Below are 24,815 nucleotides of genomic sequence, written 5' to 3' on the forward strand. Positions count from 1 at the left end.
TAGATCCAAGAGCGTAGCTTTATGGAATTTAACACTTTTCTTAATGCAGGTTTTGTCACGAACAGTATTAAAGTGCGGACCGATAACGAGGACATTAAGTGTAACGATTGCGCGAGAGCTTATGTGCACAGTATTAAAGACAGATGTTTAGTTATTTACACTGTTTTCTGCCGTTATCTAATGCTAAGGTATTTGATGCTATCCTGTATTCCGTCGGGCCGTCTCATCCTCTTGCTCTCCGTAGCGGACAATGTGACGGGGCGTGATATTTAAATTACGATCGTTTCCATCCGCTGCATTTATCAATGTACGACCATTTTTACGCTCTGATTGGTGTGATACGAATGTTTAATGAATCACACGTGAAGCCTGTCGTAAGAGGATTTCTGCGCTCATATCTGGGCTGGTTTCTACGTTAGGTTGATAAATGAGGGCCACTGTCTCCAAAATGTGTGTACGCATGGGTCAGAGTTTGCGTGGAGAACCACACATTCTCCCGTCAAGTTTGTTTTTTATAAATCATAACTTTGCGTGGGAAGTGGCGTATGCACATTTTCAGCCCTGTTTTATGCGTACGCCACGTTTATAAATGAGACCCCAGCCCTTGTTCATTTTCAGCCCCAAACTATATGGATCGACCGCCAGTTGTAGGCTTAGCCCTACTACTTCAAGTGTGTTTTATTTTCCATCTTATTTTCCATTAATTATTGAACAATGCATGTGCAGCAAAAATCGGCTGATGTAAGACTAGTTTCAGATGTTATAATTCATTGCTGTGTGCATATTTTAAACTGTGAATCATGCAAAAAGAACACCAATACATTTAGACTAATTTAGCTAGGAGATTAAATTAAAAATATAAATCAATAACAGACGTCTCGAAGGCATTCAGGCTATGTGCATTACAAAATAACAGCTTTGAGACTGAATTTCTTCTGACTCCCTAATCGCCTCGCTGCACCAGTTCATTAGAACAGTGATGAGCAGAGAATTGGCACTTAAAGAAATCAAAACTTGTACACAGAAGACCATAGGTATGCAGAGTATTTTTGAAGAGACTTTTTTTCTCAAGATTCACAGTAGAGACATCATGTAAAGACGAGGCTGAAGCTCCTCAGAACACTTAACCAAGTCTAGTGTCTACAAACAAGGTGTTCACACTAGGTTGTAGATTCACACCTGCTGTTTTGCTCCAGTGTCTTTAATATGTACATTCATTTATCTGATTAATACTTTAACATTACAATTTTCACTGATTCTTCTGCATATTCTTTAGTGCTTGGACAAGTGCACCTGAACAAGAGATGCTGCAGGGTCGAAACATGAGATGGAAGAACAGACAAAAAGAGCCAGAGTGCTTTTCCTTTAGGGCTATCAAAATCTCAGCCTTTATTCCCAGACAGAGCCTGGGCCTCCTCAATGCACTCAGAAACAACCTATGAACTGCTCACCAGGGTGAGGGTAAGGGGATTTGGAGTCATGGCCATCAACTGCCCCACATATCCCCTTCTTTAATCCTACAAATGAGCTCTGATCAGGCCCAATCTGCATTGCATCTGCCAGAACAGAGCCCAGCTGTCTGTCTCTGACTCCTCTCTGCCACCCACTGATGTGAAATGATCAGTTGGTGCATGTTCTGAACAAAACTCGCAGCCATGGTTTCAGTTTTGTGTAGATTTTATCATAGTAATCCATGTACAGTAATTGCTGTTGAGACATTTCACTTAAATGTCAACCTGCTGGCGGCTCTAAATGAAAAAGTCAGGGTAACACCAAAGTCATTAGGATTCATCCTCTTGGAACCATGGATCTCTGTACCACGGATATCCATGGTTCCAATTGGATTGCATGGCAATCCATCCAATAGTAGTTGGGATATTGCAGTCTGGACCATAGTGGACCAATGACTGACAGACATTGCCAACCCTAAAGACACCCTGATGGCATGGTTTAAGTGTTGTGCAGATAAGTTTTAATGACAGAAGCTAAGAGCCACATAACTATATCGCTTTAGCTAATACAGTGAGTATTTTTTTGCATTTGTATAACTACAACAGGAAAAACTGAAGCACTACACATGTAGTCTTGCATCTTAAGGTAGACAGTTGGAATAAGAGATATTGGGCAGTCCTGTCAAAACACATGCTTTTCCAACAGATAATGTTCTTACAGACTTCAAAGCTCTAATGAGATCCCCCAAAGCTTTGGAAAGAGTCCTGACATTCTTCCATGAGAGCCATTTCATGATGAATCCTTGAAGTGTTAGGTAGGATAAAAAAAATGTAATGAGCGCCTTTCCAGAAACACCCACATACCCGTCCCTATTCACCCTGACAGCAGTAAATTATGGGCTAACGGATTTCTCTAACACATTAAGAATGAAGTTGAAATGGGCATGATCTCATCTATAAAAGGAAATGCCAAGTGCTTTTTCCTCTTGCTGCCTTTTTATTTGAATTATTTTTGTTTAAAGTGGTGTTTGTCTTTGCAAATGCACTTTCACTATTTCTCACACAGCTCAAATTCCTCAAAGGAAATTTTCAAATGGCAATCGCCAATACTATTAACCACAGGCATCTGCAAACATTGGGTTTGTGACACTGGCAGTGTTGTTTTGTGTGTTTGTGGGTTGCAATAATCAAAAAGGAATTTTATTCCTGAGAAAGAGGACCGCTGATTAGGGACACACTGAGCTCAGAGCTTCTCTACCAAAAACTCGTTGGAATATATGGACTCATTGCCAGCTGTGACGATGATGATAAAAATGATAATGGTGAGATACCGATAATAAAATGGTAATTTTTTATCTCTTGGTATAACCTTCATGAGGGAAACATAGGATAAGTTATTTGATATCACAGTAATGGCATTTTCTGTAGGTAGGCTGGACTCCCATGGGTGAGCAGGAAGAATGGAAAATAATCAGCCTCCCCCTGTGATGATTACTCACACTCTGCCAGGTATGGATGTGTCTGGCTTTGAGACGTGAGGACAGCTCTGTTGGTGTCCCTTTGGGGGGGAGCAATGAAAACTTGACTGGATTGATTATTGCCCAGGGAGTGTTTGGCCTCAGTTCACATTCTGCTGTCTGTGGCTGCTCGGCTCTCTGCCAGACAGAAAACTCAATCATCACGTTTTCATGAGAACTTTGACTTTGCAACTTTTTCTGCCTCAGGAATTCATCATTTCCTCTTCGTCTTAACAGATACAAATGTGGAGTCAGAAATGCTGATGATATTGGCGCATTTGTTTAAGTATGGTAGTTTCAGAGATTATAATCTGGCCCCAACATATTGAGCATGTTATGACATCTCACCCTGAAGTCCACTGTCATCTTTAGTTTTGACAGCTTTCAGCTCCAGGTTGTTCTAAACCGCAGGGGACATATGTTCGACCTCCCATCTGTACAGTATGCAGACTCGTCACCGTCCCGGATGAGGCCGATGACCACAGCCATTTGTGCAAAGGGAGAAGAGCAGTGGGGAGAGCACACATCCTTGGGGCGCGCCAGTGCTGATGGTCCGAGTGCTGAATTAGATTTTCCCCAGCATCGCCTGCTGCCTCCAGTCTGTCAGGAAGATTGTGATCCGCTGACAGGTGGGAGCTGGGACAGTGAGCTGGGTGAGCTTGGAGCGAAGGATGTCGGGGCTTATGGTGTTGAATGCTGAGCTGAAGTACACAAACAGGATCCTTGCATATGTCTGTGGGTAGTCTAGGTGTTTCAGGATATAGTGTAGTCATATATACTAGAAATAAAATGATCCATAATCCATTTTTACATTTATGTACAAACTGTCAGCTGGTCGAAATGGCAGATTCTTAGACGGAGGTTCAATGACCGCCCGCGAGCACGTTATGTGGTCAAGCGAGCTAGAGAGTGACTTAAGAGAGGCAATAGAACAAAGCAGTGAATCAGAGAAATGAAACATTTTCGGCGATTCATCACTAGTAATGCAACTGTAGCAAGCATCTCACTATCACTAACGTTATCCATATTCATATTTAGACGCAACAAATGATATTTCCAGCTAGAAGTACAAAGAGTCGTTGCTATGGAGATGATACACCATCTCGTCTCGTCACATTGGTGTAAACTGGCAGGTTTTACAATGTTGCAGACCGGCGCGTTGCAAGTAGTTGAAAGTTTGAACTCATCTCGTTGCAAATCTTTGGTCTGAATTGGGCTTGAGACTTTAAATGCAGGACTTTCACTTGAAGTAGATTTCTTTTAATATTAGTTTTTGGGCTTTTTGGCCTTTAATTGATAGGACAGCTGAAGACAGGAAAGGGGGCGGATTACATGCAGCAAAGGGCCTCAGTTCAGAATTGAATCCGCGGCCACTGCAGTAAGGACTGAGCCTTTGTACATGGGGCGCACGCTCAACCAGGTGAGCCACCAGGCACCCAGTAATATTATATACAGTATGGTATGAGTACTTTTACTTCTACCACTGCTCTACAGCGCATCATATTTCAGTTTGCTCAAATTCCCTCAGTGGAAGTTTAAAGTGAAACAGTAGGTTTCATCAATCCCAACAGATCTTGTGTCTGGCTGCAAAATTCCTCTTTACCTGTAGGATAGAGCTTTTAATGTAGTGTGACAGCAAATACTCAAGGTGTCATTCAATGAGCAGTTTCATCAAAAACAAATCTCTTTGCTTAAATGACATTCGATTTGTGCCATTAACAGCAGAAACTTGATATGACAGAAATAATAGAGGCTTCATCGGATAAACCACACATGTAATATAAGACAAAGAAGTGAGAGAATATGTGAAGCTGTTGAACTTTATGCAGATTCGAATTGCATTACATTTAATCCCTTTACAGTGTGTTAGGAGGAACAAGTTGATGAAAACAGGGTTGAACAAAATAACCACAGAACATCAGTTTTGTTCACATACACTCCAGTTGGTGATTGGCGATGTCCTTCAAGAGACAAGGGCAATCAGTAGAACATTAGCCGAAGCCACAGTCTTGAAGCAACCCTCCATGCACTCATCTTCCAACAACGAGATGAGAATTATTTTCAGCATACAAAAAACAACTAAGGCATTTAGCAGCTCCCCTGAGGACCTGCTAAAAATATACCTTGAAACTTGAAAGCAGCTGTTTGTACTTCTGGGACTCCGAGGGTCCTTTCACTGCTTTACAGTATTTCCAGACATCAAATTACCACTAACATGTATGCATATGCAATACTGAGTTACTACTACTAAATCTCTTATATTACTAATTAGTTTCAGCATCTTTGTAGCTAAACTGTTGCAGCTATAGTATGAAGACTGTAATATTTCACCAAAGGTTGGACAGACACACTACATGCCCCTCCTCTTTGCTCTTTTCAAGCCTTTCTGTACTCATATATTCTTCGATGAGGCTGAACAGATGGAAGCGGGCAGTAAAAAAGAATGGCATTTCATGCCTAAATCCAGGTAATCTTTTTCTGCAGTCAGGTAGACAGCCAGTTGCGCTGTTGTCGCCCAGGGCACCTTGTCCTCACTGCAGCTGGTGTTACATCCCAAAGGTGTTAACCATACCCAGACTGTTCAGAATGCGATGCCAAACGAAGGGAGGCTGAGGCTGTAATCCTCTGCTCCTCCTGCAGCTAAAGTCATTTCTGTCTAACACCCTTTTTTGTTTTGATTATGTTTAAGTATGCACTGCTTTTTTTCACTGAAATGTATGTGATTTTGTTTGGCATAAAGATAAGTCTTCACACTAAAAAATGTGTGGTTACATACACCATTAAGCTGATTTAAAGAATGATTTTTCTCTTTTTCACTATAGGATGAACTTTATATTGGTTGGTTTTGCATTTGCCATGATGGATTACTATATTTCTAAGGGTGTCTTTCTTACCCTCTTGGACAGCCTTGTTCACAGTGCAGTAGTTTTTGCACTTTGTCAAAGTAAAAATTGAAAGAATATGTTGCATAATTTTAGTTTTTGATGATGAATGGAGTCCAGGTTACTTCTTGGCGGTACTTTGTTATATTTGTATGCCATTTTCTGACAGTTTTACTACAAGTTAAGCTTCTTACACATGTGTTGGCATGTATAATGTTATCGATTATCAGCGCAAATGACATACTAACAGATACAATCAAGTACCTAAGTTCATCCTCACAGATCTGCAGCATGGCTGCAGACGTCGGCACTGCAATAGTTAAACAATAGGCTCGTTCGAGATGAGCCAGGTCTGCACAGAATCGATCACCGGCGATCGCCGCCCAATGCATGCCGGTTAGATTTGTGTCCGACTTGATCCCGACTTGCTCTGACGTCATGCACACGTGGGCAATGATAATCTCACGAGATCAAGGCGGCCGCAGTTTTTAGAGCCAGGCGCCGCAGTTGCTCTCCACCGACTGCAAGAGCCAGGCGGACCCAGTGCATGCTGGGAAACGCCGGCCTCTCAGCTGATCTAACAGCTGATTGGTTCAGAATCGACTCAACATGATGACGTTTTATATCAACTTTTTATTGATTTTGAATTGGAGGGATTTTAACTGCTATTTGTCTGATTTAAAGGCTTATTCTGTACAGCACACATGTTGTGTGACTGGTAGTTATGTTTAGAAGTCAGAGAGACTAAATCTGTTCAGATTACAGATCTACAGTGTTGTCTGATTAAAATCAGCAACAGATCGCATGTAGAGCATTTTAACAGCTACTCTGTCATAATTAAAACAACTGGAGACTGTGTAGGAGCTGCTATATGGGTCTGATAACATTTTATTAAATCGGAATAGGACCATAGTGTTTCTGTGACTTCCTGTTCAGCCTGAATGCTGCTGGAATCGGCTGGAAACTGTCCGAGTTTTGTTCCCGCCCCCTGCTGCTGCCGCCTGCTCTCGTCCACTTTACAGGCAAGGCGCAGTTCATCTCGAACGAGCCTAGTGTTTAGAAACATTTCCAGCAACTTCTAACCTAGAACAAACTTATCTTCCCACAAAACATATTTGAATAGAAGTCGTGATTAATTTATCAGTGTTCCTATTTTATCCAGCCACTTGTGTTAAACAGTAGCCATGGGTGAGTACTCCTGAAGTACATTCAACCACTGAGATATGATTTCTGATTATCTTTTCATTTATTTGTTGTAGGAGAAACAATATGATTTGTGTCAGATGCACAAACCAGATGACTTTTTCATTTTGTGTTCGAGAATCCTGACAGGCCTCATAAATTGCTTAGAGATAGCGTCGGCCATCAGGCAGAGATGCACCGGCAGTCAACTGTGTCAAAGCCATCCTGTTGTCATTACACTTCCATTAACAGCCACATCACCCTGCTGCCAGGTGCACTGGGCTGAAACCAGCAAGACTTATCACTGTCACAAAGCCTTCGTATCTGACCTTCAGACATTAACCGGTACACTGCAGGCAGACTGCTTCACCCTCTCCACAGTCATTACACCCACTCTGGGTGAATGGCAATTCATTTTGTGTGTGTGTGTGTGTGTGTGTGTGTGTGTGTCTCATTGTGTGTGTGTCACTGTGTGTGTGTTTGTCACTGTGTGTTAATGTATGACTGATGCCCACACACATACATTTTGGCACTACACTTAATAATTTTAATGAAACTAATTTGACCTTTTCCAGGTTGGCATGGAAATCCTCTTCCCAATTCAAGAAAAATGCTAATATCCTGCATGAGATATTAGATTGAATGTGGGATTACCCAAGTCCTTATTACAGTAGTCCTATGGAAGTGCATTTCCGTAAACTGTACGTGCCCAGACTAATAATTTCCATCAAAGGGAAGATTAATTATCAGAACCTCGTACACTTTGACAGAAGGTCGTCATATCATAGTTGGCCTCTTCATGTTACTGATAATTTGTTCAGATGATATATTTCCTTTTTAAAGCAAAGAGCTCACTGAGGATATGTAGATTAGGGAAATAAAATGCAGTGTGAGAAAAGGGAGTCATGCACAGCCTGTGGGGTAAATTATTGAAATACAAAATAATACATGATATAATCATTTACACTAAAGCTATATACATTTCACCTTGAACAAATATGAGGAATAGTGTTTATTTAAGGTTTTCATTTTTGTTTAACTCTGTCAAACATTGTTTATTATTGGTTACTGTAAAAACGTCTGAAGAGATTCCCAGGCAGCCTGAGCTTTAGCCAAATCAAGTCTGATATTGGTTTCACATGAACTCTGTAATGCATTTTTGCATGAAACAAAGACTGGAGTTCGTCTGCCATCTCTAACATTGGAATTGCTTTACGAAGGGATTTCTATATAGACAGTATGGACAGAGCAATAACTTTGTCTGTGTGACTGAACAGTTGTTGATTCAACCTATATCTTAAGTTTATTGAACATCAAGTTCAGTGAACAACTCAGTTTTATATTTATGTATTTGTTTTATATTTTCAGAACTTATAAGATGACGTTGAACTAATTAACTTAGTTACGTGCGTTAGCTCTGCCTACCCTCTCTGGCATACCAACCATTGCTGGGTGATGGAAATCGCATCACTAACTCTGCGCTTCTAGGTATTTTTCCTGGGAGTGTCGCCACTGACACCCAGTTTAACTTTTTTAGTTGAACCAGCTTAAAATGATTCACAGTGTAGTGACCGAACCAGGGCTACGACATTAGATCATTTTTAACCAACCCAAAGGGCAGCTGATGGTCTTATCTGACTTCCACATCCAATTCTTCTTTGTGTGAAAGCTGATGTAGCTCAAAAACACATACTATCTTGATAGACTAAGTTGTTGTGGTTGTTTCTAAGGTAGTCTTGCTTGGACCACACAATGTTTTTTACTATTCCGAGTAAAAGCTTGGATAGCTCAGGCAGCAGCATAAAGCTCAACTCTTGCATTATATCTGCTAAAACTAATATTTAAAATTAGCTGCTTTCCATTTAAAGTAGTAATAAAGTAATTCAATGGTTATCATAGTTTTAACTCAAGATACTAATGGGTCCAAATGACAGAGAGGGAAAAATAATATACAGTGTACAATGTGAGATACAGACTTTAATACCTGTGTTGATCCTTGTAGTGTAGCTCAGTGCATTCACCATTAATCAAAACACTTTAAACATTATTTCCCAGCTTGGCTTTTGAAATATATTGACAGGAACTCACTCAGAAATTGCCCACCTCTAACTTCTTCACTAACTTGTATTTATTGGCTGTTGATAGGTTGTTGCCCGGAATCTTTATGAAAAGATATTAATCAATTTGGTGTACAAATCACATATAACAATGCTTGGGAGTGAAAACAGACTGAAGTCCATAGAAATCTCAATTTTTTGCTTTTATCACTACTAAATCTACTTTTTATTATAACACTGCACAATATTTTGTTTATATTTGCCTGCTTTATAATTTTATGTTTTATTGCCCCACTGGAAGTGAAGTAATGTAAAGTATTTCACAAAGATAATGTCTTATTACATATTTATGCTCCTTATTCTCTCTGAGCTTCAGGGACTAAATGTTCTACCAAGATCATCTTAGTTCACCGATTCACAAATGAGAAAGTGATCTTATGTAACACTAAGAGGCTTTGGGGAAATCTGGCCTTTTTCTAAATCTAAGATCCTTTCTCAAAGTTTATTGGAAAATATTACAACAATAAGGCATCATATGTTATTTATGGATAATAACATTATCCATAAAAACTGTTTTATTCTGTACAAAGCAATATTAGTCTAGTGTGAGTTCTATACAAAATATTCATTAGCTGGATTGATACAGTAACGTTTTCAAATTATAATACAACAGCATATTACAAGATCATAAATTAAACTGGGGCTATAATGATAGCGGGCTCATAATGTTATTTTAATATGCATTCATGATTACTTACAATACCTAATGAAAACATTGCATGAAGTGTTATGATCCTTTTGCTGAAAATGTAATTCTGAAAGTAACCCAGACCTTTATTCTCAGAGGATTCAGGGTGTAAATAAAAGATTACAATAGAGTGCTTGGTATTAAATATACCAGAAACAGAAAAGATGATAGAAATGCAAAAAGGAGCGTTATCCCCGAAATGACCCTTGGCAATCTAATCTTAAGACTACATTTACACGTGGCTGGCTATTTTCATAAACAGACATTTAGAACCTCTACGTTTTCAGAAAAGTGTTCGTTTACATGTACCCGTGTATATATGCTGTCAATGTTGTTAAGAGCACGCCACACCTGTAGGTGGCATTGTAACGAGAAGCTCAAGCCAATGTTAGCCAATCACAATCCCAAAAATAGCAACAACAGCAACGAATCACTTCCTCTTTCTCTCTCGGCTGCCTAAACCTCCGTTTGTCTCAGTTTACATGCAAACGTGCAAACAAAGTTTTCCAAAATCTCCACTTTGGCCGGAGTTTTTAGAAATAATCGTTTTCATCGATTAAAAACAGGGTTTTCGTGTAAATGACAGGCCAAACCACAGGAAAATATCTTCGTCTTCCCTTCGTATAAATCTCCTCACAGAGAACCATTCAGGTACTGCAGGGGAGGAAAGGTGCCGTACTGAAAGGAAAGAAGGAACAGTTACCCAAGATGACACATACAGTATACATACACCTACACATACCAAAGCGTCTATACATACCACACACTACTCACTCCACTGTTGTCTCTAAACATACAGAGCATGGTGTACAACTACAGAGAATAATGCTTCAACTCGAACACTATCTGATTCTGCAGCATTTTTCAAACAACTGTGTTGTGCTAGTGAACCAGGACTGCAACACCAACTCATACTGGACCAAAGGGCTAAACAATATTGAACCAAACCAGGGCTGAAACACTAGTGATTAGACTGGAAAAGAGCTAAAATGAAAAATGAACCAAACTAGAGCTAAAACTGTGATTGTTAGACCAAACTGTCTAAAACGCTAGTGATTTTTTTTGACTGGACTAGAGCTAAAACACCAGACTAGAACTACATTAAAACACCAGTGAATATTGAAACAAACTAGAGTTAAAACACCATTGATTTCAACACCAGTTAGAGTTTAGATTCTCTGCCCGAGCCCGAACCGGGCCGATATTTCCCGCCACTATCCTCGGACCAGGCTCTTGAGCAAGCATTTGTCCCATCCATCTATCCATCCATCTTCTTCCGCTTATCCGGTAACGGGTCGCGGGGGTAGCAGCTCCAGCAGGGGACCCCAAACTTCCCTTTCCCGAGCCACATTAACCAGCTCCGACTGGGGGATCCCGAGGCGTTCCCAGGCCAGGTTGGAGATATAATCCCTCCACCTAGTCCTGGGTCTTCCCCGAGGCCTCCTCCCAGCTGGACGTGCCTGGAACACCTCCCTAGGGAGGCGCCCAGGGCGCATCCTTACCAGATGCCCGAACCACCTCAACTGGCTCCTTTCGACGCAAAGGAGCAGCGGCTCTACTCCGAGCTCCTCACGGATGACTGAGCTTCTCACCCTATCTCTAAGGGAGACACTAGCCACCCTCCTGAGGAAACCCATTTCGGCCGCTTGTACCCTGGATCTCGTTCTTTCGGTCATGACCCAGCCTTCATGACCATAGGTGAGGGTAGGAACGAAAACTGACCGGTAGATCGAGAGCTTTGCCTTCTGGCTCAGCTCTCTTTTCGTCACAACGGTGCGATAAATTGAATGTAATACCGCACCCGCTGCGCCGATTCTCCGACCAATCTCCCGCTCCATTGTTCCCTCGCTCGCGAACAAGACTCCAAGGTACTTGAACTCCTTCACTTGGGGTAAGGACTCATTCCCTACCTGGAGAAGGCACTCCATCGGTTTCCTGCTGAGAACCATGGCCTCCGATTTAGAGGTGCTGATCCTCATCCCAGCCGCTTCACACTCGGCTGCGAACCGATCAAGCATTTGTGTTTTTTTTAATCATTACTTCATTAGCCTAATTCGGTGGGGAGAAAGCTCTGCCTCTCCAGCTTCTCCCGTAGCTCTGGGTGTATGTCCTGCACTGACTTGAGTGGTAGGTAAACTGGGCTACATCATGTCCCCCCCCCCCCCCTCTGCAGCACTGTTGTCGGCCAGTGCGTCAGCATGCAGACCGTGGCGAAGGACAGTATTAATTAGGTGATAGAGACAAGAAAATCTCCTATATGGTTCCAGGGCTTTGATTATGTTGCTGCCTTGATCTGTTACCCGCACTATTCGGCTGAGGGAGCTATAGGGTTGAGATTTTTTTTACGTTTCTTCATTCGGATCCATTTGCGATCCGTTCCATTCTGAATAAACTAACAGCAGTTTACATGCTTCGTCCTTATTGCATTACCTGTATTTATTAAGATAATTCTAAACAGATTTCTGTAGGTCGAACAACCTGGAATTGTAGTTGAGAACGTCAGTTATAACGGCCCACGTATTAAAAAATTGTCGTTTTTAAATCGGGCTCGGGCTCATAATTACAGTTAATGTGTCGGGCCGGGCTCGGACGCAACGTGCATGGGCTCGGGTAGGGTCAGGCTTGATTTTTTTTGGGCCCGATCTAAGCTCTAACACCAGTACATTTCAAACTCCATATAGGTTATTGTGTAATTCATAGTGATGGTTTTTGGGTGGCTCCAACAGCGACCATTGCTGTCATGACAAGCTTTGACCTCATTATGGCCACCCACAAAATGAGTGATAATTTCAGGATTCATTTAACTGGGCACTCTAAAAGAACAATTTGGCATGTGGAGTGACTCTTACGTCATGCGTTCATGTTAACCAGCAACAGCGAACGCACAGTTGGTAGTTGTCTTTGATGTTTTTATGGTGGTGTTCATTTTCACATTTGACAGATTTCTTTAAATACATTTTAATGAAGGTGGCAGTGTAGTGGGTTGGATTATTAGGATCATAAATATGACATTAATGAGGATCAAGATAATAAATTCCTGACCTTAAGGACCCATATTTTTTTGAGTGTATGTGTGAGAGTTGATTCAGCTCATGTCAGCAGTAGATTGTGAAATCTTGATATGCTGACGTTGTTTCCAAGGTAGCCTTGCTTTGCCAGACCTCTATTTGCAATGTTCCAGGACAACAGAATTTCTAAGGTAATGTTTACGTATATGTTTTCTAAGCTGCTGTCACATACAGTGTCCTATACTATGAAACCATACATATAAACACACGAGGTACAGTTAGTATAGTTCTTAAATCTGGTTGACAACAAACATATTTAATTTGTAGTGTATTGCCACTAATTGCCACCTTTTTAAAGATCCTAACACATTATTTATTTGGATAGCAGCAACGTGATGCTCAACCCTGTGTCAACAACATATCTGCCTATAACACCATATTATTGGAGCTTCTACTAATAAAACAAGCTGCTTTCCATTTCAAGAGATCATTATGAAGTTATTTTTAGTGAGATGTCAAATGTGGGAGAGTTAGTTTTAGAAACTTTTGTGATGATATAAAACGCACCATGCAGGCCGACAGGGACATGTGCATAATGAGTCTCCTCAGATATAGTGTCAGATTTTAAAACCGCTCTGAAATAAACAAGCTACACTAAATGAAGAATATGTGCATGACATTCACCTAAATGCAGAGTTCCTTGAATCTATTTAAGCCCACAAATTGAGGCAACATTTGGTTTCCTTAACTGGAACTGTAATTGAATCATTTGGCTACTTTTAACGATATTTAGATGGAATCTGATTAGCTTAATTTAGACACATTAGTTATTGGGGATCTTTATGGTATAGTGTTGCTAATGACATACCATTTATTGCCATAGGTACAATTTATTTTTGCTTACCCAAAAGTTCAGGGGTTAGCTTATTTTGCAGAAAAAAACCCATGGAGCTGGCAGGGAGTCAGTGGTTGCCACAATCAATATACTTGAACTCGTATCAGTCAGTTGACAGGAGATCCTCTCTGCATTACCTCTGCCTCAGAAAACAATTTAGAGGTAATATTATTTCACAAACACATTATCTTTTTACAAATTGTATCAGCTGTAACACAAGCTTACATTTTGGCTTTTACCCAAAGCTTCAGACTCTCTTCAGAAGAGTTTAGAGTCTGTTTACCTGCAGCATTCCTGATAAAGTGAGAGTGCATGTTGCTGTATATGTTGAATACATTTCATTACATATACAACCCTGAAGCCCACTAACAAGGGTCTGAGCACACTGTATATATTTTAAGCTCAGATGTGCATGACATTAATAATTAATACATTTAAATAATTGTATCTGTTTGGGTGGCTATCAGTAAGTTCTTCTCCCATCTCCTGTTCCTTTTGTTGTCACTTGACTTTCTGTCCAAGTGTTCCTTTTCAATAATGCAAATGCCACTTAAAGCACGGAGGAACATGTTGCAATCAGTGCAGCATCTCAGCACTTGATTGTGAAGGATCTTGTGAAGGTAATATGCAGATGTGCTAAAGCAGCTCTGGCAGCAGCTAAATCAGCAAATGGTCTCATATGACTAGTCTGATCACATACTTTGCCTCTCCCAGAAATCTAAATTAATCAGTTCATGGAGAACAGTGTTATATGCACTCTTCCCAGGTCTATTTGAGCTTTCTCTCTGAAGAATATAAAATATGACCATCAGCAAATGAATTACACACCCAATTTTAAATCATACAGCTAGTGAAAAAAATAGACTGATACTGTCTGTTCCCATGATTGAGACTTACAGTAGACCAGTTGAACAGTGTAAGTAAATGCTTAACATCTTGTGGTTATTTTTGTAATTCTTAGGCTGTTGCTGTTGGTAAATTTCTTCAGTTTTTGCAGGCCCACGACAGTGGTGGTTCTCACTATGTTTGGTACTCCAAAAAGACTAACAATATATAATAATAAACATAAGAATACTTTCTCCCCCTTTGGAACCACCATTGATTCCCGATACATTTTGATGCTCAAAAATAATTTGAAGCATCAATACATCATTAGGAAAATCTATCCTGAGCGGCGTTGTGTTTGACAAAAGAGTGACAATCCATTTCTCTAGATGTGTATGTCTCACCCTCAAAGCCGTGGTCAAATAAACAGCTTGAATATTCAACCCCTGGAGCGTTGACTTCAATACCAATCATCCATCTATTTGTTCTCCAGCTGGCCTTCAGCCAGCCTGCTATTGATCTGGCACCGTGTTAAGCTGTCACTGTGTGGAAGATTTGGAGCTGCGTGGTTCAGACGAGGTAATTTTCTTCTTTTCTCTCGAAATGTTACCCAGGTATCTCTGCCGACATCCTCAGGGCCATGGCTGACATTTTCTCTCTCTGCAGGATGTATTCCTGCTTCTTTATATAGCCACAGTGATGTGGCCTTGTCAGTCTCATTTCCCAAAATCCCCAGAATTATCTTAAAGAAAGACTAATTGCAGCTGTTTCAGGGTCGGGAATTCAAAGGGGGGGATTTTTTATTGTACTTTTGTTGGCCTCCTCTGCGTGTATTTGGGATGTGCATGCCAGTTTTTGGTTCCAGCTGAGAGTTATGGCCTCTTACCATGCGTCCGCATGGCTGACTCAGGATGTTTTAGCCCACTTCCATTTTAAAAAAAAAAAAAAAAAAAAACTGTGTAACTGTTCTTTCATTGGCCAGGAGGTACAGTACCATGTTTTAGGTTAAATAAATGTTCAGACTACAGTAGTTGTACCCAGCCAACAACAATTGAAATCTCTTGGACGTATACAGCAGCATCAAATACAGGCTGAGCTGACTTTACTCAACTGCTACTTAAGATAGGATAAAACTTTATTGATCTCCAGAGGGAAAGTTGTTACAGAGGCAAAAAACTACAATAGAACAGATAAATAGAGAAAGTAAAGGAATACATAAGAGGTATATACTGTAAAAAGAAAAGTGAATACTTTTGCCTACGTGTTTTGTAAAATCTGGCCCTAAATGCAGTGGAAAATAACTAAGTACATTTACTGTACTCAAATAAAAAAAATGCAGGTAGTGTATTGATAATTTTCATTTGATGCCACTTATAGTTTTACTGCTCTATATTTTAAAGTAAAGTACTTTCTAATCCACTACATTCATTTTACTGTAATACTTCCTACTTTGTACATTTACATTTTGCATACCAAAACACATTTTTAACAAAATATGATAGATTTCTATAAGTTTAAAATACCCAACATTGTACAAAACTAGCTTGACTATCTTAAGCCTTAGACTGTTGCTTACATATTAAGGCATCAGTAATGCTATAATCCAATAATATAATAATTTAACTCTCAAAGGGTTTATTCTGCAAAATGGGTATCCTTTTATTCCTTAAGTACTCATTTCTGGTAATGTTTCTGTATTGTTGAATGCAGGATTTGTAATGGAATATTTTAACTTTGTGGTATTTTTATTCTGAATACTTCAATCCGTTTCTAAAGATGAAGCTTTACCTTGCTTTAATATTAGTTTGGAAGAGTATTGTGCTCATCTTTGCCTCCCTACACTTCACTGTCCTACATTTAGTCTTGCATAAGACTCCCGTAAGAATGATACCCACTCAAACAATAAACAGATTTCTGAGGGACGGAGGCGATGGCATCAGTATCGCTGCTGAGACCATCCTGTTTGCAAAGGAGATAATTAAACCACAATCAACAGCATGGTCCGTGGCACCCCATAACCCACCTTTCTGCATGGCTGCTCATCAGCCCACTAACTACCAGGAAAGAAAATGCCTCTACACTCAATTGGATAGACCTACAACCAATCAGAGAGCCCCATCTTCTTAGCGACCATCGGGGCCAGCTGATAAATTAAACTTTGGCGAATCCCGTAGGAAGGATGGCAAAAACATCTTTCTGATCGACAAATGCCTTGATCGCGGTTCTGTTCCTCTTTTAAGGTGAATGCACTGTCGATATCTTCTATAACAGACGCAATGGCGGAATCTACACATCTCAATTCTCCAGCGACAGCCATCTTTGTTGTAAACGAATTCAGCCCAAGCGCTCTTTGGTGACATGGTTGATTACGTTACTGTTGATCATCTGTCCATCATCGTATAAAGCCCACCCTGACAATTTGATTGGTCCGAACAGCTCTGGTTCGAGCATAGTTGCTCCACAACGGATCAAGTCCAGACCGAACTTCCCGACCTCAAATGTTGTGGGCGGGGCAAAGTTCAGCTGGCATCCAGGCTAGCTATCAACAATGATGCTAACTAGTATGAATAATAATCCAACAACTGCTTTTTTAAAGCTGTCTGTTTTGTACGTATGACTGTGACTAATCTAATGTTCTATCCATGTACTGTAAAGGGAAACATCCTCTAATGCATTTCAATGTTCCTACCTTTTTGCGGATTAAAAAATAGCATTTTGTGATCTGGCATACAGGCGGTAATTTTTGCATTTTTTCCTAAAATTCTGGGTTCAACGGCTGTAATAAGCCTGCTATGAATGACCATTTTGATTGGTGGGGCAGGAGGAGTGAAATGTTTGACAGCGGAAGCCTTTAAAGTCTTTTGAGCAGCTGTCTTCACAGACCATCAAGGTCTTGTTAGAATTGTATTATTATATTGATTTGGATGTGTAGCCTGAAGCTGCCTGTGCCCTTGCTTATGGCAGACAGCCAGGATCTGTTTCGTTCAGCAAGAGAGAGAAACGGGGTGACAGCAGGACGGATGGCCAGAGAGTTAAAAGCAGGAAGCTTGTCAGTTTGAGTCTTGGCTGCGAACATCTTGTATTGAAAAGTGAATAAGATGTGCTTTTTGAGCTTTTCTGTTCTTTAATATTTTCTGTCATTTTATCCCTGAGCAATGCACTTAGCTGGACTAAAGTGTTCATTCTGCCACCACCCAAACCCCAGATTCAGTTAAAGAAATACTTCAACATTTTGGGAACTACTTACTAGCTCACTCATTATACTTGTTTAAGCTAGAGCCAGCTGAGGATAAAGACTGGAAGCGGAGGAAACCTATGAGTCTTGCTCTGTCCAAAACTGAAGTTAAACAGCAATGTAAAGATGACAAGTATATTGGGTTAACATCGCTTGCTTTACCTATAATCTCCAATGTTACCTGTGTCCATCCTGGTAAGGGTTGGTGGACTGCAAAATACCAGGAACAGTGGAAAAAGGTATCCACTGTATAATGTGTAGTATGTTGTACAAATGTATTTTATAAATATATTAGACCGTTGTCAATAAACCAAACCAACCAAGCAAACATGACATTTTCGAGAAACCTGATGATACCTATGGTCATGCTGTAGGAGCTAGTGGGCAGAAAAAGGAACACATTCAACCAGCTATGCTATGCAAAATACACAGGCCAACAATAACACGATTCTCTTGCTCCTTTGTCCTTTTGTTCGTCTGTAGCAGATGTAATGCCTTACACTGCATTTCTGCCTCAAGGTTCCTCTACTGTTAAAAATCACATTCTTCCTCAAATTATCAAGCTTCTAAAGACAAAGCAGGTATTCTAGGATAGATAATGATATACAGGCTACTCATACAGTATGAGGGGAAAATGACACCAGCACAGAAGTCTATCTGTCAAAGAAATCTCGAAAGATAGAATGTATAGTACGTTGTGTTTTTTTTTTAAAGCACATTAAGTCTGTATGAGTCTGTTGTGGAAGTAGGCATGTAAGATTTGACCCAGCCTGGGTGCCTGTGAGAATTGCACTCCGCTGACAGCTAGCTCATAAATATACTGAAAAGCTAAAAGGGTCAGAAAAATGCACACAGCATGAGGACAAATGTGCAGTACAATACACTGTATGTATAGGGAGCACAGGAAGTAAATGATTTTTCTTTTCTGTGCAAGCATGAATGAGTGCGTGTATGGTGTCTTTTGTACTGTTTTTTTTTTTTTTGCATAGGTGTGTGGTAGTTTTGTGTTAGTGGTCTCCAAAGCGACCAACTTCTCACATCCCACTCTCTGACACAAACAAAAAAGCATCTGTGCAGAGAGGGGGTGTCAATATTGCAAACAAAACAGTTCTGACTACTACAGTGCAAAGTGGGCGATATGTGTTTCATTTACATCTGTACAATTGTGATAATAGGCCAAAGGCACGTGCTGTTCCTGCTGAACCTCGTCTCCTGCTCATATCAGATGATTTCGTGTGACTCAGTTTTGAGATTTTCCTCCCACTTTATGCTGTTGTTGCAACTTTTGTAAATATTATGACCAGTAACAATATGTAGGGTTCTAATTATGTATTCCATTTTGCATGTTTAAAGGTCCTATGAAATAGGATTGTTACTTCCTTATGTATTTATTTTTCACTGGGGCAGGGCATTAGTGCAGCATAAGCTCACCACTGAGGTGGCAGCAGTTTTCAAGGTTCAAGTGCCCATTTCATAGCATGTTAATTGTAATGTGATATTAGCATTTCATGTTTGAATTAATCAAATGCCTTGGTACACCAGACACTCTAAAAGCTTTGTGTATGTTTGTGCTTAAATAATAGCACCCTCTTTCTGTTTCGTTAACCAAACCAGCTAATTCTGTGCTGAAGTGACTCATTTCACAGGCAGCCTCTTTGAAAGGGTCAGCTTGTGAATGTGTGGTCTTCATTAACTCAAGTGAAGTGAGCTGAACCCGGATCTTCTCCCTTAAATTTAGATGGCAAAAAGATAATTTACCATAATATAATCACAAATTTTATAGGAATTTGAAATATATATATATATATATAAATGCAGAGTAGCAACTCGCAGATTAAAACATAGCATTAAAGCTTCAGTCTTAACCCTGTTTTATCTTCTTTTCCCTTCCTGTCTCTGTCCCTCTTTCTTTCCTCTTTGGCTGCCTTCCTCTGCAGATTGAAGACATTGTCACTCGCATCCAGGATGAGACAGAGGGTGTGCCTATCAGAACTGTCAAAAGTTTCATGACCAAAATCCCCAGTGTAGTAACAGGTAAGAAGTAGAGAAAGATGTCAAAGACTGGCGAACCCTGCAGTGTACAAATGTACACTGTTAAAAGTGAGTCAAAAAGGGGGCCATGAGGAGACCTGTTACCAGGGTAGGTTATTTAGTTCTGCCCTCTTTCTCCTGAATTAAATGAAATTAGGTGGATAAATATATCTCAAACAACAAGTCCTCAACCCTAAACTACAAACTGCATTCTGTTTGTCAATATTTTCTGATCTGTCATGTGGTTAAGGTTTGGTTTGACTTAAAACTACTTAAACAACGTTAACACACTTTGTTGACACCACAGTTTTCCTCAACTTTCTGACTAAGTTTTTTGCTGCCATCATAATTATGTCACACTACATCTGCCTTTTTTCTTCAGTTTTTTTTTTTGTCTTGGACCACGACAGTAGAGGTTTGTGTCAGAAAAACGTAAACATAGGTTGTTTAAACATGCATTAGTTAATTACTTTGCACTTTTTCTATACTGACATAATAATTACCTTATAGTGTTAGGGGGACTGCAGAAACGGGTGATGATTGTCTGTGTGTATGTAAATATTTATTAGACCAGCTTTAAAGTGTTTTTTTCTGGACAAGGAAGTCTCATCCCAAAAGTTATATTTGCTATTTGGTACAAATTATCAGGAAAATAGAGATCATGTTTATTTGAAACACACAGGTCAGCTGAGCATTAAAAAGAAATGTTTAAAGGCAAACTTACAATTCTACATATAAAGTCTATAGTAATAAATGGATACTGATCTCATATTTACTTATAGGTTCAACGAAATGTCTTTCTTCTAAATTCCTATTGTCCCTATGATTTACACCAAAGGACATAGTGCTTTTCAAGAAACTTCTATTCAGAAATTATGGACTTGTAACGTAAAGCATATTGCATGATCTGTTTATACATTTTCAAACAATCCCAGGACTGATGTCAATTTACAGCATTCAGTTGTGGGTTATGCAAAGAGCCCAATAATGGCCGTGAATGGTGATGACAATACTGTTGGAACACTAGAAGCAAGACCTCCAGCTAAGGCGCACACTCATATATCTATCTATAAATATATACAGTATATATAGATATATAATACATACACTGTTGCTGCATTTCATTCTGGTTCTGTTAATGCTGCTGCTCCGTTTCTTCAGCAGTGGCTAACTGGAGAATAACTGAATAGCTGGAGGGAAAGTGGGAGGACAACATATGATTAAATGTTTTAAGAAGAAAGTAAGTGTGGAAGGGGAATGAGTAATGCTGTCCTCCTACAGTACTGTCAAGGTGCCCTTAAGCAAGGCAATCAACCTCTGACTGCTTCAGTAGAGCTGGGGCTGTAGGTGTCAATATGTGGAACTGCATTGTTGTGAATTACCGGGGGAACATGCACACACACTTATAGTAGAAAAATAAGAACATTATAAGCCAGTTTTACCTGTCAGGTGGGGATTGAAGTCGGCCACCTTGCCTGCTGGCTGTTGTTGCTTTGATTGATAATCACTTTAAAAGTCTGGAGTCACAGTGGGAGGCTCTGACACACCCCAAACAAATGATGGAAACAAAGAAAAGCTATTAACGTTCTCCTTTTATCTCAGACCATGCACTTATGGAAAATGCATTACCACAATATGCCATAAGCAGACCATATCAATAAACACAATTACTACAGCAGCGGATGGATGTGCAGAGTGTTTGCAGCTGAGTGCTAAGGGCAAGGAAACTAATGAATAATGAAGAATTAACCACCTCCCTTGGGACTCAGAGAAAGCAGAAGGGAAGCAAATATGTGATGATACTCTATCTCCACCACACAAAAAAGAAAAAAGCTTTTTAGTATTTTTAGCTATCATAAATGATCACATAGAGTAACGTAAATGCTCTAAATATTGCTCTTCTAAGTGCCAGTGGGGTAAGATCATTTTACATTTGAGCAGTTTGAGACCTTTTTGTGTTATATGCTTCAAGACAACTTCTTGAGATGAAGTAAAGACAATCTTTATTTCTTTCAGAACTTTAAGCTTGCACATGTCTTTTAGTATAAAGCCAAACTTGTCCTCTATTACATTTTTTTTTATCATGGATCTCTTGCTATTACTTTTATTTAATTTTGTTGTATTCCCTTTTTTGATGTGAAGGGTATAAGTAATGGAAAAAAAACTATTTTACATTTAGCTCCCAAAAATGACTCAAAAAACCCCAACTTATTTCTTTTCTATTGCCTCTCACTTTATACCCCATTTCTTCTATTTCTTAAATCGTACTCCGAATCTCTACAGATGTGTGACCATGCCCTGTATAACAGTCAGTTTTCTTTTTCTGTCTGACCTGTTTCAGGTACAGATATTGTGCAGTGGCTGATGAAGAACCTGTTCATTGAGGATCCAGGTAGATTTCGACAAATGATACCAGACTGCTGATTTTAATGACTTCTTTGTTAAAGACAACACCCTCCTATGACAACACGCATCCTGTTCAAACTAGAAAGTTTTATTTACTAAGGAAATACAAATGCTTTAATAAGTATGCACAAAAACTTAATGGGTGCAGCGTTTCCCAGTTTAGATTTTTACAGCCACAAATAACAAATAATATGAAAGCATGAATTTTGTTAATGCCAAATGTACTCCGAAGTTGTGTTACCGTGCAAAATATAAAACACAGGGATACATTTATCTTAAATGGCAGCTAGATAACAACACAGCAGTGGTGGGATGTAACGAAGTACATTTACTTAAGTACAAATTTGAGGTACTTGTTTACTACTTTACTTTAGTACTTGAATCTTTTCTTTTCATGCCACTTTCTCCTTTTACTCCATTACATTTAAGAGAAAAATATTGTTCTTTTTACTCTAAAAAAATTAAACTACCCAACAATATGCAGGCCTACAAGTACAGCTGAAATGATTAGCTTAGTTGATTGACAGGATTGTTTGATTGTTTCCGGTTTCTAAAATGTGAGGATTTTTCTGCATTGAGTTTAAATACATTTTCCTGATGATATTTACATACTTTTTTTTAAGTAACATTTTCAATGCTGGACTTTTACTTGTAACAGAATTAGTACTTGTACTTAAGTAAAGGATCTGAATACTTCTTCCACCACTGCAGCACAACAGTCCAGTTTATGAAAGGTCAGACAGTGTGTGTGGTAGGCACTGCAGGTCTTTCATATGAAAAATATTTTACCCTTTCAGAAGCATAAACGTGGGTATATTTGAAATAAATAAAAGATCTTTGAGTTCCGTTAGGTAAAGTCTAAGTCCATCTGCAAACATTTTTAACAGAAAATTAAAGCTTTAGTGCGTAACTTTTTGATATTAATGAGCATCCGTTACATTCAAGCCATTGTCAAATGAGTTGCTACAAATGTAATTAAGACTATCAGCTCCACACAAATCTCTCTGTATTTCCCAGTTTGGCTATGAAGATTGTGGCATCCGGTGACTTTGCTGCGTAGAAAATCAAGTGCGCATTCACGGAAGGCTTGTATCATGTGGAAGCGCCGACAGTTTTGTTGTCATTACTTAGAATACTTCATGAGGCATAAACTACGCACTATAGCTTTAAGCTTCACAAGTTAATACTGCAAAAACAACACAGAATGAGCAGGAAAAAAGAAACTAGAATCATAACAAAAACACCAGCTAGATTTTGCTGTGGATATGTTGTTTAGATTACTTGGCCTGAGGCATGGTGGTGGGAGAGCTGTGTTTATTGTTTGTGCAGAAGCCCACAGCCTGGACACTGAGTCAATCATTGAGTCATCCACGTACAACCAACCCCAATCAAACCATCTCCGGGCTGAATCCTATTGCTGACATCCAATTAGAATTCAAAAGGATACAACAGGCTGTATATATACATTTTAAACTGTGATCAAAAACTTTAAATGCACTTAATGTGTTACCTTTTAATGACATCAAGATGGTACATTTATGGCTTTTCACATTTTCGTATTCTAAAAATATTTGCGTCTGTTTTTATTGTATTGTATTCATATCTCTAAAATGTCACTTTCATGACTTTGATTTCATTGTCCTGATATTGCTACGACTGAGACTTAATTCCGTCCAAGTAGATATTGCATTGCAGGTAATATGAGTGCTGAAGAACATACAGTAATGAGTACTACTTGTTCTCTTCCTGTCACAGCTGAGGCCATGCACATTGGCAGTCTCATCGCAGCTCAGGGTTACTTCTTCCCTATCTCAGACCACGTCCTCTCCCTCAAAGACGACGGCACTTTCTATCGCTTTCAGGTGAGCAGGAGAGTCAGTCAAGTGATAATAAAGAGACAGAGGAGGCTAAAGAAGTAGTGGAGAAGTATAAATATCGATAGATCATATTTACTTTATATTTAAATAGTTCCAGACTGATACTCGGAGTGCAACCAAGTGAGTCCTGTGCTGTATGTTACTCAACGTTAAGGGTTAATCTTAAAGGTTTAAGGTTACCCTGTATGTGGAGACTCCTGAAATAGGTAATTGACTCTTAAACTTCTCATTTGTCACCTGATACTGAGTTAAATATCAAATGTTGCCAAGAAGGCCAGCACATTGATTTTGAAACATTGTTATAATTACCATTATGCACATGAGGTCATTGCTGAGAGAACTGAGAAAGTATCTTGGTTAACATTTTGCGACAGCTGATTGAATTTGGAGAGGCATCTGTAGGATCAGTTTACAGCATAAAAGAGAAAAGGATTCATTTTACAGTTAATGCACAATATTAGCAGCATTCCAGATTCCCAATATATAGATTAAATTATTTAACAGAAAAAAAAATGGGACAATGTCTTTGTTGTGACGTAGTTCCAAACATTAGCATGCTAACACGCTAAGATGGTGGACATAAAAAAACATTATACCTGCTCAATATCAGCATTGTGTGAATGTTGGCAAAGTGACGTTAGCATTTAGCTCAAAACACTGTTGTGCCTAAGTACAGTCTAATGGAACCACTAGCACGGCTG

General features: G+C 39.5%; 1 protein-coding gene across 1 annotated transcript in view; it reads left to right on the plus strand.

The window, feature by feature from the left end:
* rgs6 (regulator of G protein signaling 6) overlaps window positions 1-24,815 on the plus strand; it is a 105,191-nt gene that overhangs the window by 50,631 nt on the left and 29,745 nt on the right. Inside the window, exons 3-5 of the mRNA XM_031322266.2 lie at window positions 19,738-19,834; window positions 22,173-22,223; window positions 23,993-24,099. Of these exons, the coding sequence (XP_031178126.1) occupies window positions 19,738-19,834; window positions 22,173-22,223; window positions 23,993-24,099 (255 nt within the window). The remainder of the gene's footprint in view (window positions 1-19,737; window positions 19,835-22,172; window positions 22,224-23,992; window positions 24,100-24,815) is intronic.

The sequence above is a fragment of the Sander lucioperca genome, chromosome 19 (assembly GCF_008315115.2).
Source record: "Sander lucioperca isolate FBNREF2018 chromosome 19, SLUC_FBN_1.2, whole genome shotgun sequence".
NCBI classification, from domain to species: domain Eukaryota; kingdom Metazoa; phylum Chordata; class Actinopteri; order Perciformes; family Percidae; genus Sander; species Sander lucioperca.